This window comes from Bos javanicus, chromosome 3, assembly GCF_032452875.1.
Source record: "Bos javanicus breed banteng chromosome 3, ARS-OSU_banteng_1.0, whole genome shotgun sequence".
In the NCBI taxonomy this organism is placed as follows: Eukaryota; Metazoa; Chordata; class Mammalia; order Artiodactyla; family Bovidae; genus Bos; species Bos javanicus.
In genome coordinates this window covers 29,968,859-29,982,970 of record NC_083870.1, presented here as the reverse complement: position 1 = coordinate 29,982,970, position 14,112 = coordinate 29,968,859, and the positions used below count along the sequence as shown (strand labels likewise).

At 38.8% G+C, this 14,112-nt stretch overlaps 1 protein-coding gene across 10 annotated transcripts in view; it reads right to left on the bottom strand.

Moving 5' to 3' along the window:
• Positions 1–14,112, bottom strand: part of PHTF1 (putative homeodomain transcription factor 1) — an 82,475-nt gene that overhangs the window by 33,672 nt on the left and 34,691 nt on the right. For 9 of the 10 annotated variants that reach the window (XM_061410579.1, XM_061410562.1, XM_061410566.1 and 6 more), the window contains exons 5-7: positions 6,579–6,735; positions 5,243–5,377; positions 3,837–3,996 (exon numbers count right to left, since the gene is read on the bottom strand). In XM_061410579.1, the coding sequence (XP_061266563.1) occupies positions 3,837–3,996; positions 5,243–5,377; positions 6,579–6,735 (452 nt within the window). The remainder of the gene's footprint in view (positions 1–3,836; positions 3,997–5,242; positions 5,378–6,578; positions 6,736–14,112) is intronic. The other variant, XM_061410606.1, reaches the window with a different exon arrangement.

Here is a 14,112-nt window from a genome sequence, read left to right as displayed (position 1 = left end):
AAACCTACATATTCGTTGGTCTTAATAAAGAAAAATATTAAGCTTTCTTGAAACTAAATAATTTAAATAATGTAGAGGTTAGAAGCACAGGCTTGAGTCAAAGTCAAGTCTGAATCACAGCTCTTCTATTTATTAGCTATGTAACTTTCAGTTCAGTTCAGTTCAGTTCAGTCACTCAGTCGTGCCCGACTCTTTGAAACCCCATGAACTGCAGCACGCCAGGCCTCCCTGTCCATCACCAACTCCCAGAGTTCACTCAAACTCAAGTCCATTGAGTCAGTGATGCCATCCAACCATTTCATTCTCTGTCATCCCCCTTTCCTCCTGTCCCCAATCCCTCCCAGCATCAGAGTCTTTTCCAATGAGTCAACTCTTCACATGAGGTGGCCAAAGTACTGGAGTTTCAGCTTCAGCATCAGTCCTTCCAAAGAACACCCAGGACTGATCTCCTTTAGAATGGACCGGTTGGATCTCCTTGCAGTCCAAGGGACTCTCAAGAGTCTTCTCCAACACCACAGTTCAAAAGCATCAATTTCAGCACTCAGCTTTCTTCACAGTCCAACTCTCACATCCATACATGACCACTGGAAAAACCGTAGCCTTGACTAGATGGACCTTTGAAGGCAAAGTAATGTCTCCGCTTTTCAATATGCTACCTAGATTGGTCATAACTTCCTTTCCAAGGAATAAGCGTCTTTTAATTTCATGGCTGCAATCACCATCTGCAGTGATTTTGGAGCCCCAAAAAATAAAGTCTGACACTGTTTCTATTGTTTCTCCATCTATTTCCCATGAAGCGATAGGACCAGATGCCATGATCTTAGTTTTCTGAATGTTGAACTTTAAGCCAACGTTTTCACTCTCCTCTTTCACATTCATCAATGTAACTTTAGGTAAGTAATTAAATCTCTCTGGGCCTCAAGTTCCTCATTGGAATGGTGATGACAATAAATAAATAAATCCCTCTAAGGTCAGGAACAAGACAAGGATGTCCACTCTCACCACTATTATTCAACATAGTTTTAGAAGTCCTAGCTACGGCAATTATAGAAGAAAAAGAAAGAAAAGGAATCCAGATCAGTAAATATCAGTCTGCAGATGACATGATATTATACATAGAAAACCCAAAAGAAACTATAAGAAAATTATTAGAGCTAATCAGTGAATTCAGCAAAGTCGCAGGGTACAAAGTCAATACACAGAAATCACTTGCATTCCTATACACTAACAATGAAAAATAAAAAGAGAAATTAAGGAATCAATACCATTTACCACTGCAACAAAAAGAATAAAATATCTAGGAATAAACCTATCTAAAGAGACAAAAGACCTGTATACAGAAAACTATAAGACACTAATTAAAGAAATCAAAGACGACATAAACAGATGAAGAGATATTCCTCATTCCTGGGTAGGAAGAATCAATATTGTGAAAATGACTATACTACCAAATGCAATCTACAGATTCAATGTGACCCCTATCAAAATTACTAATGGCATTTTTCACAGAACTAGAACAAAAAATTTCACAATTCATATGGAAACACAAAAGACCCTGAGTAGCCAAAGCCTTGAGAAAGAAGAATGGAGCTGGAGGAATCAACCGTCCTGACTTCAGACTATACTACAAACCTACAGTCATCAAGACAGTATGGTAGTGACACAGAAACAGAAATATAGACCAATGGAACAAGACAGAGAACCCAGAGATAAACCCACACATCTACAGGTACCTTATTTTTGACAAAGGAGGCAAGAATATACAATGGGGCAAAGACAGTCTCTTCAATAAGTGAGACATCTGAACATCTATGTGCAAAAGAATGAAATTAGAACACTACCTAAAGCCATACACAAAGATAAACTCAAAATGGATTCAAGACCTAAATGTAAGACCAGAGACTATTAAACTCTTAGAGGAAAACATAGGCAGAACACTCGATGACATAAATCAAAGCAAGATCTTCTATAACCCACCTCCTAGATTAATGGAAATAAAAACAAGAATAAACAAGTGGGACCTAATTAAACTTTAAAGATTTTGCACAGCAAAGGAAACTACAAACAAGGTAAAAAGACAACCCTCAGAATGGGAGAAAATAATAGCAAAGAAAACAACTGACAAAGAATTCCCAAAATATACAAGCAGCTTATATACAGCTCAATACTAGAAAAGCAAAGAACCCAATCAGAAAGTGGGAAAGGCATCTGAAGAGACATTTCTCCAAAGAAGATATACAGATGGCTAACAAGCACATGAGAAGATGCTCAGCATCACTCATCACTACTGCTGCTGCTAAGTCGCTTCAGTCGTGTCTGACTCTGTGCAACCCCATAGACAGCAGCCCACCAGGCTCCCCCATCCCTGGGATTCTCCAGGCAAGAACACTAGAGAAATGCAAACCAAAACCACAATGAGATACCACCAGTCAGGATGGCCATCATCAAAAAGTCTATAAACAACAAATGCTGGAGAGGGTGTGGGGAAAAAGGAACACTCTTGCATTGCTGGTGGGAATGTAAACTTATACAGCCACTATGGCAGGCAGTATGGAGATTCCTTAAAAAGCTAGGAATAAAACCACCATATGACCCAGCAATCCCACTTCTAGGCATATACTCTGAGGAAATCAAAATTGGAAAAAGACACGTGTACCCCAATGTTCACTGCAGCACTATTTACAATAGCTAGAACATGCAAGCAACCTAGATGTCCATCAACAGATGCGTGGATAAAGAAGCTGTGGTACATATACACAATGGAATACTACTCAGCCTTCCTGAGGAGTTCCTTCCACAAAAAGGAATGCATTTGAATCCGTTCTAATGAGGTGGACGAACCTAGACCCTATTAAACAGAGTGAAGTAAGTCAAGAAGAGAAATATAAATATCGTATTCTGACACACATATATGGAATCTAAAGAGATGGCACTGGTGATTTATTTTCAGGGCAGGAATGGAGAAACAGACATAGAGAACAGAGCTATGGACATGGGGGAAGGAAAGGAGGGAGAAGGGGAGATATATGGAGAGAGTAACACAGAAATTTACAATACCATATGTAAAATAGATAGCCAATGGGAATTTGCTGTATGACTCGGGGAACTCAAACAAGGGCTCTGTGACAATCTGTAGGGGTGGGAGGGGGAGGGAGAGAGGAGGGAGGTCTGGGAGGGAGGGGACATGCATGTACCTATAGCTGATTCTTGTTGATATATGACAGAAAAACCATAAAATTCTGTAAAGCAATTATCCTTCAGTTAAAACATTAAAAAAAAAAATAAAAGCATCTATCTCACAGAGCTGTTGAAAGAATTAAGTGAGTTATTACATGTAAATCACTTAGAATAGTGCCTGATTGCAGTAATGGCTCAAAAAAAATTAGCTTTTTATAACTCATAAATGCCACAGTCTAACAAATAGAAAATATTTCATGACTATAACACAAAAGTATAGTTATTTTTAGACATAAAGCAGAATAATAGCTCTATCTAAACATAAAAATATTTTCCCAAACCTTAACACACACTATTCCTGCCTCTCTGGAAGATGACATGGAAGCCTCTACACCAATCTGTTCATTGAATCTACCAGCCTCCTCCTAAGTCTGGACCAGGGGCAGATATAACAATAAGCTCTGGCCCTAGAAATTGGAAGAATAAGGTAAAATCTTCATATTATTCTTCATGGTGTTCTCCTTTTCATGTCCTTTGGTTTTACATTTCAAATGCCACAAATCTATTAGAATCTATTGTGTGCTTTTAGCAGAGTCTAAGAATAGAAAATTTTACACAAGAAAAGGACCAGGTAATACTTTTACTCATCTAAATCTTACCCTACGGCCCTTTTCTCCATCGGAAAATTTTGCTTTCTCTCTTGTTTGCCACATTCTGATCTCTGGTCGACACTGTCTCTTCTTGATGATAGGATGCAGACAACCTGAATCATAGTCAGTTTCCGTCCCTCTGTTACATATTAATTTAACTCTTTTCATCCTATTTTTTTAAAGGAAAAAAAAAGATTAATAATTAGTTTTCTGAAAGTAGTATCTTTCATGAAACCACTTTTCTTCTGAGGAGTAGAATATGTTAATCTGGAAATCAAGAAGATTCAGAAATCGTGTTTTTCAGGCTCTCCAGCTTTCCTAAGGGTGTAGGAAGCCAGAATATAGTTCTCTCTCTAGTCTCCAAAGACTTGGGTCAGTTGATTGAGAGGAATCCTGTTCTTTTTGGTTTTGCAAGGAAGTAGGTTCACAGTCTTCCTCTCAAACACAAAGCCAACCCCTCCCTCACACTGCCTGTTTGTTACACTTCACAGGATGTCTTTCCCTCTTCCGTCCTTCAAAGCCCAGTAACTCTCAGCTCTTCCGTGACTCCTGCCGACTGTGTCACCCCAGAATAGTCATTCCATCTGCTGAACTGCATGGCCTTTAGTCAGCATGATACCATTTACGGTATTTTTACATTGTTGTGACTGCCTCATACCTGCTAGTTTTACTTTCCTAATAAGACGGTAAATCACTGAGAAGAGGAAAGTGCAGTGCCCAGCACAATGTTCAGCTAAAGAACTCAAATGCTTCAACTTATCTTTAGAAAAATAGGTGGACACAATTTGTCTTCAAAAATGAAGCTGCAGAACACTTTACTTTTGAGTCACAAACATTAATATATGACAAAAATAAGTATTTCTTCGAGTCACAGTACCGCTGTCATGACCTACAAAATCATGCAGGAGGTTGAAGTTGTCTTAGACTCATCTCCCTTTCTGTCCTACAGCCCACTGACAGCAGCCTCCTGCCCTGCATCCCACATCTAAAGAGGAATCAGCTCTCACACTGAAAAATACGTCATCTCTTAAAAGTTCTTCTTTCTCTCAAGACATTTGCCAATATGGCTTAAAATATTTAATCTTTGAGAGTATTTATATTTCTGTAATCTTGTGGTCTAAAAAGCCACTAAAGATCAAACAGAAGGGCACTTTTATGGTAGGTAACTGGACTCATGGGTAATACGGCAGACACTGGTGACACTGTGAGTAAGAAAACCACTCTAGAACTTTTAAAATCACACCACTATGATAATATGCTCACACTGCATAGTCCTAAAACCTAATCAGGTTATGTACTATGCAAACACTAAAGTGAACACAAAAACACGTAAAACTTCCATTTTATTGGAAGTGTTAATAAGTATTAATTTGGTGAAAATGTGAAAATTGGGAAGTATTAATAAGACTTCCCACCTGTTGCCAAAGAGAGTCCTCCAAAAACTACCATTAAGGGGTGCAGATTCCAAAGTTTCCACTCCTCTGGCTTTATCAGAGGAGTTATTTCCATTCTCTCGGCTCCCATCACCATTCACAGTTTTTCGTAATTTTCTACAAAAAAATATTTCAACAACTTCAGATTATTCAAGACCTTTTCTATTTCTGCTTAGAATATCCCTACCATTTACCACCTGAAATTAAGTATAATGAACTTCTCATAATGAGGATACATTATGCATGAACATTTCTGATTTAAGGGCAAAAACAGATTCCAAAGATACCAAAGGGTATCATTTTGTTCATTCATTAAAGAAATAGAACTGCTATTCAAAAATATTACTAGCAGGAAAATTTTCTTCTATATGACCAATAGTCTTCAGGAAACACTAAAAAAAAAAAAAAAGAACAATTTCTTTAAATATGGATGTCAGAAATCTACCCATTTGGCACATTTAATCAGGGAAACATGAAATAATAGCAAGCAATCATTTTTTTTTTTTTTTGGCTATCCTATGCAGTGAAAAGATATATCCTGTAAATACCAATGAGACACAGCAAAATATTTAATTTCTTTAGAAAACATTAAATAAATTAAACTTAATTTTCAAGGAGTATTCTTTTCTGGGGAGAAAAAAAAAACATGTTTAGAAAGTAACATTCAAAAATAAGTATAAATATGTTGAAATTCTTTGCACCAAATGAAAAAATCTTAAACTCCTTGGGGGAACAAAAACCTATCAATGCTCTGAGGAAAGATGACTTGTGGAAGATAATACCATATATACTTTAAAAACGTTTAACAGTTCCAAAACCCATACACAGCACATGATCAGTAAAGACATGACATGAATCCAATGTGTAGAAAAGTTAAATCTTTATTAAAAGTTTAGAACATGTAGAAATCAATTCTTTTTATTTACTATTGAAAAAAGGTAAGAACATTAATACCATTAATCAGACATACTAAGATCCTTGTGTATAGTGAATTTTCACCAAATTTTAAGACTGAATTGTGAAGAATGCTTTACAAAAATCATCATTTAAGGAAAATTTTAGTAAGGAATAATACAGTATAGAAATTATCCTTTTAAACAACTGTACTCAATGACCCCCTCCCGGTTAAAAGTTTATGACAAAGTTTCTTAGCATCAGGGAGAAAAGTAAAAGTAAAGCACTCAATTTCTTCTAGCCAAAAAAAATAATGAAAAATATATGCAAAAGAGGAAGGCTTTTTATTATTTTACTTCAAGATTCTGTTCTACAATGCCTCTCCTAGAAAATACACAACCACAAGTGTAACTTCTCATCTCACCTTCTTCTCCGATTTCCATTGTTCCCTGATGGCCTTGTGATCTGAGTAGACACAATCTGACAGTGGACAGTCCCCATGAGTAACATAAGGCACAAGGGTCCGAGGACTTCACTTACATTCACGATAGGCATCATAAAATATAACACGAGTGCTATCACTGAAAGGAAAAGGTTTCAAAATGGAAACCATTAGGGCTCGTCTTTAAAATCAATTCTAATAACCATACAGATTATTTCTCCAAAAATCTATCATGTAAAAAGGATACAGGTGAAAGCACATAATTTCCTTCAATACAATCCACCTGCACATTAGCTGGGTGAAAACCTGAAGCCCTACATCACAGAGCAAGTGAAAAATGATGTGTCCAGAGGATATGCCTTTCTGGCAATACGATAGTCTAGGTATTTCTAGATATTTCCACCACAAAACAACTAGCTGTCATATAATCCTTTGTACTGTTGCTCTGCTCAGAGGAATAGTATTTTCCAAGGCCCAGAGTTATATGTAGCGATTAGTAGATTTAAGATTTGAACCCAGGCAGCTAGGCTCCAGAGTCTTTTTTGAGAGGTGGGGGGCGGGGTGGGGGTTGCACAGTGTGACATGTGAGATCTTAGTTTCCAGACCAGTGATAGAACCCAGGCCCCTGCAGTGGAAGCATGGAGCCCTAACCACTAGACCGACAGGGAATTCCTAGAGTCCTTACTGTTAACTGCTATGCTACATTGCCTCTCTGCATGTGCGAAATGTCCAAAGATATAAAAAATGAAAGAAACAGAAAAATATTACAAATTATCTCCCAAAACTTCCAGATACAAGTTTACAGATTAGTTCTTTCAGACTTGCTCATAAAGATGATTCTTGTGCTATACGAACTTTTCTATGTGGAGAAAAATTAATTTCATTCCCTAATACCCTGAAGCAGAGAAGGCGATGGCACCCCACTCCAGTATTCTTGCCTGGAAAATCCCATGGACGGAGGAGCCTGGTAGGCTGCAGTCCATGGGGTCGCTGAGGGTCGGACACGACTGAGCGACTTCACTTTCACTTTTCACTTTCCTGCATTGGAGAAGGAAATGGCAACCCACTCCAGTGTTCTTGCCTGGAGAATCCCAAGGATAGTGGAGCCTGGTGGGCTGCCGTCTAAGGGGTTGCACAGAGTCAGACACAACTGAAGTGACTTAGCAGCAGCAGCAGCAGCAGCAATACCCTGAAGAGCATTCTTGCCTTGAAAACCCCATCAACAGTATGAAAAGGCAAAAATATATGATACTGAAAGATGAACCTCCCAGGTCAGTAGGTGTCCAATATGCCAATGGAAAAGAAGAGAGAAATAGCTCCACAAGGAATGAAGAGGCTGAGCCAGAGCGGAAATGACGCCCAGTGGTGGAAGTGTCAGGTGGTGAAAGTAAAGATCGATGCTGTAAAGACCAGTATTGCATAGGAACCTAGAATGTTATGTCCCTAAATCAAGGTAAATTGGAAATAGTCAAACGGGAGATGGCAAGAGTGAACATCAAAGGAGTAAGGGGCTGAAGACACTGAGACACTGCAGCAGTGCTGGAAAATAACAACAGCAATACATGTACCACCCTCCACTCTCTGCCCAGACAAAATAACCTTTAAGCAACAGTAAAACAAAAATATTTCAGATTAAAAAACTAAGGATTTCTCACCAAAGGCCTGCATTACTTCTAATCCTTAAAATGTGGATCCTCAAGAAGGAATGAAGAGTATTGCAAATGGTAAATACCTTGGTAAAATTAAACACAATTTGTCATTTTACTCTATTTAAAATGTATTGGCTGATTTAAAACAAAAATTGTTATCTTGTGGGGTTTATAATATATGAACTTATAATGCATATGGCAACTGTATTGCAAAGGGTTCAGTTCAGTTCAGTTTAGTCACTCAGTCGTGTCTGACTCTTTGCAACCCCATGAATTGCAGCACGCCAGGCCTCCCTGTCCATCAACAACTCCCGGAGTTCACACAAACTCATGTCCATCAAGTCAGTGATGCCATCCAGCCATCTCATCCTCTGTCGTCCCCTTCTCCTCCTGCCCCCAATCCCTCCCAGCATCAGAGTCTTTTCCAATGAGTCAACTCTTCGCATGTATTGCATGCGAAAACTTCGCAAAGTATTGCAGTTTCAGCTTTAGCATCAGTCCTTCCAAAGAACTCCCAGGGCTGATGTCCTTTAGAATGGACTGGTTAGATCTCCTTGCAGTCCAAGGGACTCTCAAGAGTCTTCTCCAACACCACAGTTCAAAAGCATCAATTCTTCGGCATTCAGCCTTCTTCACAGTCCAACTCTCACATCCATACATGAACACTGGAAAAACCTTAGCCTTGACTAGACGGAACTTTGTTGGCAAAGTAATGTCTCTGCTTTTGAATATGCTGTCTAGGTTGATCATAACTTTTCTTCCAAGGAGTAAGTGTCTTTTAATTTCATGGCTGCAGTCACCATCTGCAGTGATTTTGGAGCCCCCCAAAAATAAAGTCTGACACTGTGCCCACTGTTTCCCCATCTATTTGTAACGGGTAGGGGAATTAAATGAACCTAGAAAACTGCAAGGTTTTTATACAACAGGCAAAGTGCCCAGGGTCATTACTTGGGAGTAAGGAAAGACATGGAATGTTGGGAGTGCCTTTAGATCAGGTCATTACTCTCTTAGGTATTAGCCAAGAGAAATGAAAGCATATGTGCACACAAACATTTGTATTTGAATATTCATAGCAGTTATATTTGTAATAGTCCCATATTGAAAAAAATTCAAATATCCATCAACAGGTGAAAATATAAACAAACTATGTCCCATTCATAAAATGGAATGCTACCCAGCAACAGGAATCAAGTACTGATGCATACAACAACAAGAGTGAATTTCAAAATAATTTTCCTACTAAGTCAATCAAAAAAAGAGCACAAATTCTACTCTACTTACATAAAATTCTAGAAAGTGCAAACTAATCTGTATTAGTAGAAAGCTGATAAGTGATTTCTAAGAGAGAACAAAGGAGACAGAGGAGAGGGATGAATTATAAATGGGCAAATGAAAACTTTGGGGAAGGGTGGATTTGCTCATTACCTTGATTTATTATATACCTTGATTATATTTTCACAGATACATATACATGTCAGTTGCATTGCATTGTACACTTTAAATAAATTCTAACTATTATACATTCAAAAAACAGTGTGAAAATCGACATTTTAGGAATCAGTGAACTAAAATGGACAGGAATGGGCAAATTTAATTCCAATGACCATTATATCTACTATTGTGGGCAAGAAATCCTTAGAGGAATAGAGTGGCCTTATAGTCAACAAAAGAGTTCAAAATGCAGTACTTGGATACTATCTCACAAATGACAGAATCACCTTGGTTCATTTTCAAGGCAAACCATTCAACATCACAGTAATCTAAGTCTATGCCCCAATCACTAATGCCGAAGAAGAAGAATGGTTCCACGAAGATCTACAAGACCTTCTAGAACTAACAGCAAAAAAAGATGTCCTTTTCATCATAAGGGATTGGAATGCAAATAAGTAGGAAGTCAAGAGATACCTGGAGTAACAGGCAAGTCTGGCCTTGGAGTACAAAATGAAACAGGGCAGAGGCTAATAGTTTTGCCAAGAGAATGCACTGGTCACAGCAAACACCCTCTTCCAACAACACAAGAGAAGATTCTACACATGGACATCACCAGATGGTCAGTAGCAAAATCAGATTGATTATATTATTTGCAGTTGAAAATTGAGAAGCTATATACAGTCAGTAAAAAGAAGACCTAGAGCTGACTGTGGCTCAGATCATGAGCTCTTTATTGCCAAATTCAGACTTAAATTGAAGAAAGTAGGGAAAAACCACTAGGCCATTCAGGTATGACCTAAATCAAATCCTTTCTGATTATAGAATGGAAGTGACAAACAGATTCAAAGGATAGGATCTGATAAAGTCCGTGAAGAACTATGGATGGAGGTTCACAACATTGTACAGGAGGCGGTGACCAAAACATCCCCAAGAAAAAGAAATGCAAAAAGGCAAAACGGTTGTCAGAGGAGGCCTTACAAATAGCTTAGAAAAGAAGAGAAGCTAAAGGTAAAGGAGAAAAGGAAAGATACACCATCTGAATGTAGAGTTGCAAAGAATATCAACAAAAGATAAGAAAGCCTTCTTAAGTGAACAGTGCAAAGAAATAGAGGAAAACAATAGAATGGGAAATACTAGATATCTCAAGAAAATTAGAGATAACAAGGGAACATTTCATGCAAAGATGGGCACAATAAAGGATAGAAACAGTATGGATCTAACAGAAGCATGAGATATTAAAAAAGAGGTGGCAAGAATACATAGAAAAACTGTACAAAAAAGGTCTTAATGACCCAGATAACTATGATGGTATGTTACTTACCTAGAGCCAGACATCCTGGAGTGTGAGTCAAGGGGGCCTTAGGCAGCATTACTATAAACAAAACTAGTGGAGGTGATGGAATTCCAGCTGAGCTGTTTCAAATCCTAAATGATGATGCTGTGAAAGTGCTGTACTCAATATGCCAGCAAATTTGAAAAACTCAGCAGTGGCCACAGGACTGGAAGAGGTCACTTTTCATTCCAATCCCAAAGAAGGGCAATGCCAAAGAATATTCAAACTATCACACAATTGCACTCATTTCACATGCTAGCAAGGAAATGCTCAAAATCCTTCAAGTCAGGCTTCAATAGTATGTGAATCGGCCATTTCAGATGTACAAACTGGATTAAGAAAAAGTGGAGGAACCAGAGATTAAATTGCCAACATCCACTAGATCATAGTTAAAGCAAGAGAATTCCAGAAAAACTTTTTGCTTCACTGACATTAAAGCCTTTGACTGTGTGGATCACAACAAACTGTGGAAAATTCTTCAAGAGCTGGGAATACCAGACCACCTGATCTGCCTCCTGAGAAACGTGTATGTAGATCAAGAAGCAACCGTTAGAACCAAACATGGAACAACAAAACTGGTCCAAAATTGGGAAAGGAGTACATCAAGGCTGCAAATTGTCACCCTGATTATTTAATTTATATGCAGAGTACATCATGTGAAATGCCAGGCTGGATGAAACACAAGCTGGAATCAAGATTGCTGGAAGAAATATCAATAACCTCAGATATGCAGATGACACCACCCTAATGGCAGAAAGCGAAGAGGAATTAAAGAACCTCTTGATGAAGGTAAAAGAGAAGACTGAAAAAGCTGGCTTAAAACTTAACATTCAAAAAATTAAGATCATGGCATCTGGTCCCATCACTTCACAGCAAATAGATGGGGAAAAGATGGAAACAGTGACAGACTATTTTCTTGGGCCCCAAAATCATTGTGATGGTGACTGCTGCCATGAAACTAAAAGATACTTGCTCCTTGGAAGAAAAGCTATGACAAACCTAGATAGCGTATTAAAAAGCAGAGACATCACTCACTTTGCAGACAAAGGTCCATCTAGTCAAAGATCTGGTTTTTCCAGTATTCATGTAAGATGTGAGAGTTGGACCATAAAGAAGGCTGAGTGCTGAAGAACTGATGCTTTTGAACTGTGATGTTGGAGAAGACTCTTGAGAGTCCCGTGGACAGTAAGGAGATCAAAGCAGTCACCCTAAAGGAAATCAGTCCTGAATATTCATTAGAAGGACTGATGCTGAAGCTGAAGCTCCAATATTTTGGCCATATGATGTGAAGAGACTATTTGCTGCTGAAGACCCTGATGCTAGGAAAGACTGAGGGCAACAGAAAGGGGAGGCAGACGAGGAGATGGATGAATGGCGTTATTGACTCAGTGATGTGAGTTTGAGCAAATTCTAGGAGACAGTCAAGGACAGGGAAGCCTGGTATGCTGCAGTCCATGGGGTTGCAAAGAGTCAGACATGACTGAGGAACTGAACAACAATACCCTGATACCCAACAAACACAACAACAGCAAGAAAACAATAAACTACAGACCTTGCAGACTTGTGAATATGGATACAAATTTACCTCTAAAATGTTAAGTACCATGAAGGCAAGGATATTTGTCTATTTTGTTCACTGCCATACCGAGATAGTATCTGGCGCAGAGTACACATGCAATTATTTGTTGAATGAATGATTAAAATACTTCAATGTAAATTTGATAATATAGCAAAAGAATAATTCACCAAGAGCACATAGGGTCTATGCTAGAAGGAGAGTAGGAAATCTTTCTCAGAGCCTAAAAGAGTACTTGGCACAGACATGTTAGGCACTTAAGGAATTGCTGACTGAGACAGAATCTATGAAATTTAATATTTTAATAGGATGTAGTTTTGATCATGTGCATACATGTCATCTCAATTACCAATTGTGTAAAAGGCCTTTGTCCCTGATTCCTGGGAGGTAACTCTTGGAATTTCCCAAGTGTTGGAAAGTATCTTTGTTTTCATGGTGGGTCCCTCGGACCACACCAGGTAATATATGCCAATAAAATGACTAAGAATAGGAGTAGCCATACCAGAAATACCAACTATGTAATTAGAGGGCTGGGGCTCTGAACTACATTATATCACCCTGATCTCTGGGGAGGGAACAGGAGCTAAAGACTGAGTTTAACTCCATGGCCAGTGACTCAATCAACCAGGCCTACATAATAAACCCTCAATGAAAACTCTGAATTCCAAAGCTTGGGTGAGTTTCTCTGGTTGGTCATACCTTGTGCATATTGCTATCCATCAGGGATAAAAGGTAACACATCCCTAAAGATGACAAAAACTTCCTGATTGGAGCCTGCCCAGACTTTGCCCTGTACGTCTCTCCTAATTTGTATCCTTCTGCTATAATAAAACTGTAAATACAGCACTTTCCTGAATGCTTTGAGTTATTCTGGTGAATTATCAAACCTGAGGGAATGAGTGGGGGACCCTGAAAGGCTGATCAGAGTAAGGATAGCCCTGCTGCTGCTGCTGCTGCTAAGTCACGTCAGTCGTGTCCGACTCTGTGTGACCCCATAGACGGCGGCCCACCAGGCTCCCCCGTCCCTGGGATTCTCCAGGCAAGAACACTGGAGTGGGTTGCCACTGCCTTCTCCAATGTATGAAAGGGAAAAGTGAAAGTAAAGTCGCTCTGTCGTGTCCGACTCTTCGCGACCCCATGATCTGCAGCCTAGCAGGCTCCTCCATCCATGGGATTTTCCAGGCAAGAGTACTGGAGTGGGGTGCCATTGCCTTCTCCAAGGATAGCCCTAGGGATCCCCAAAGTAAGGCTGGTATCTTGGGAAGGACTGTGCCTTTAACATGTGAAGTCTGGTCCAATTCTAGAACTGAAAACACATTCCATAAAATTAAACATCTGTTCCTGATTTGTATTAATCTTAAATGTCAATCTTTACTAAAATACTAGGAATGTAAAAATATGTTAACATGGTAAAGAATATATAAGTAGTACTCACTTTGACAGCACATATACTAAAGAACATATAAGCAAAATCAACATGCATCATATTAATGAAGACATTCTGAACAGAAACAAAACAGAGTGACC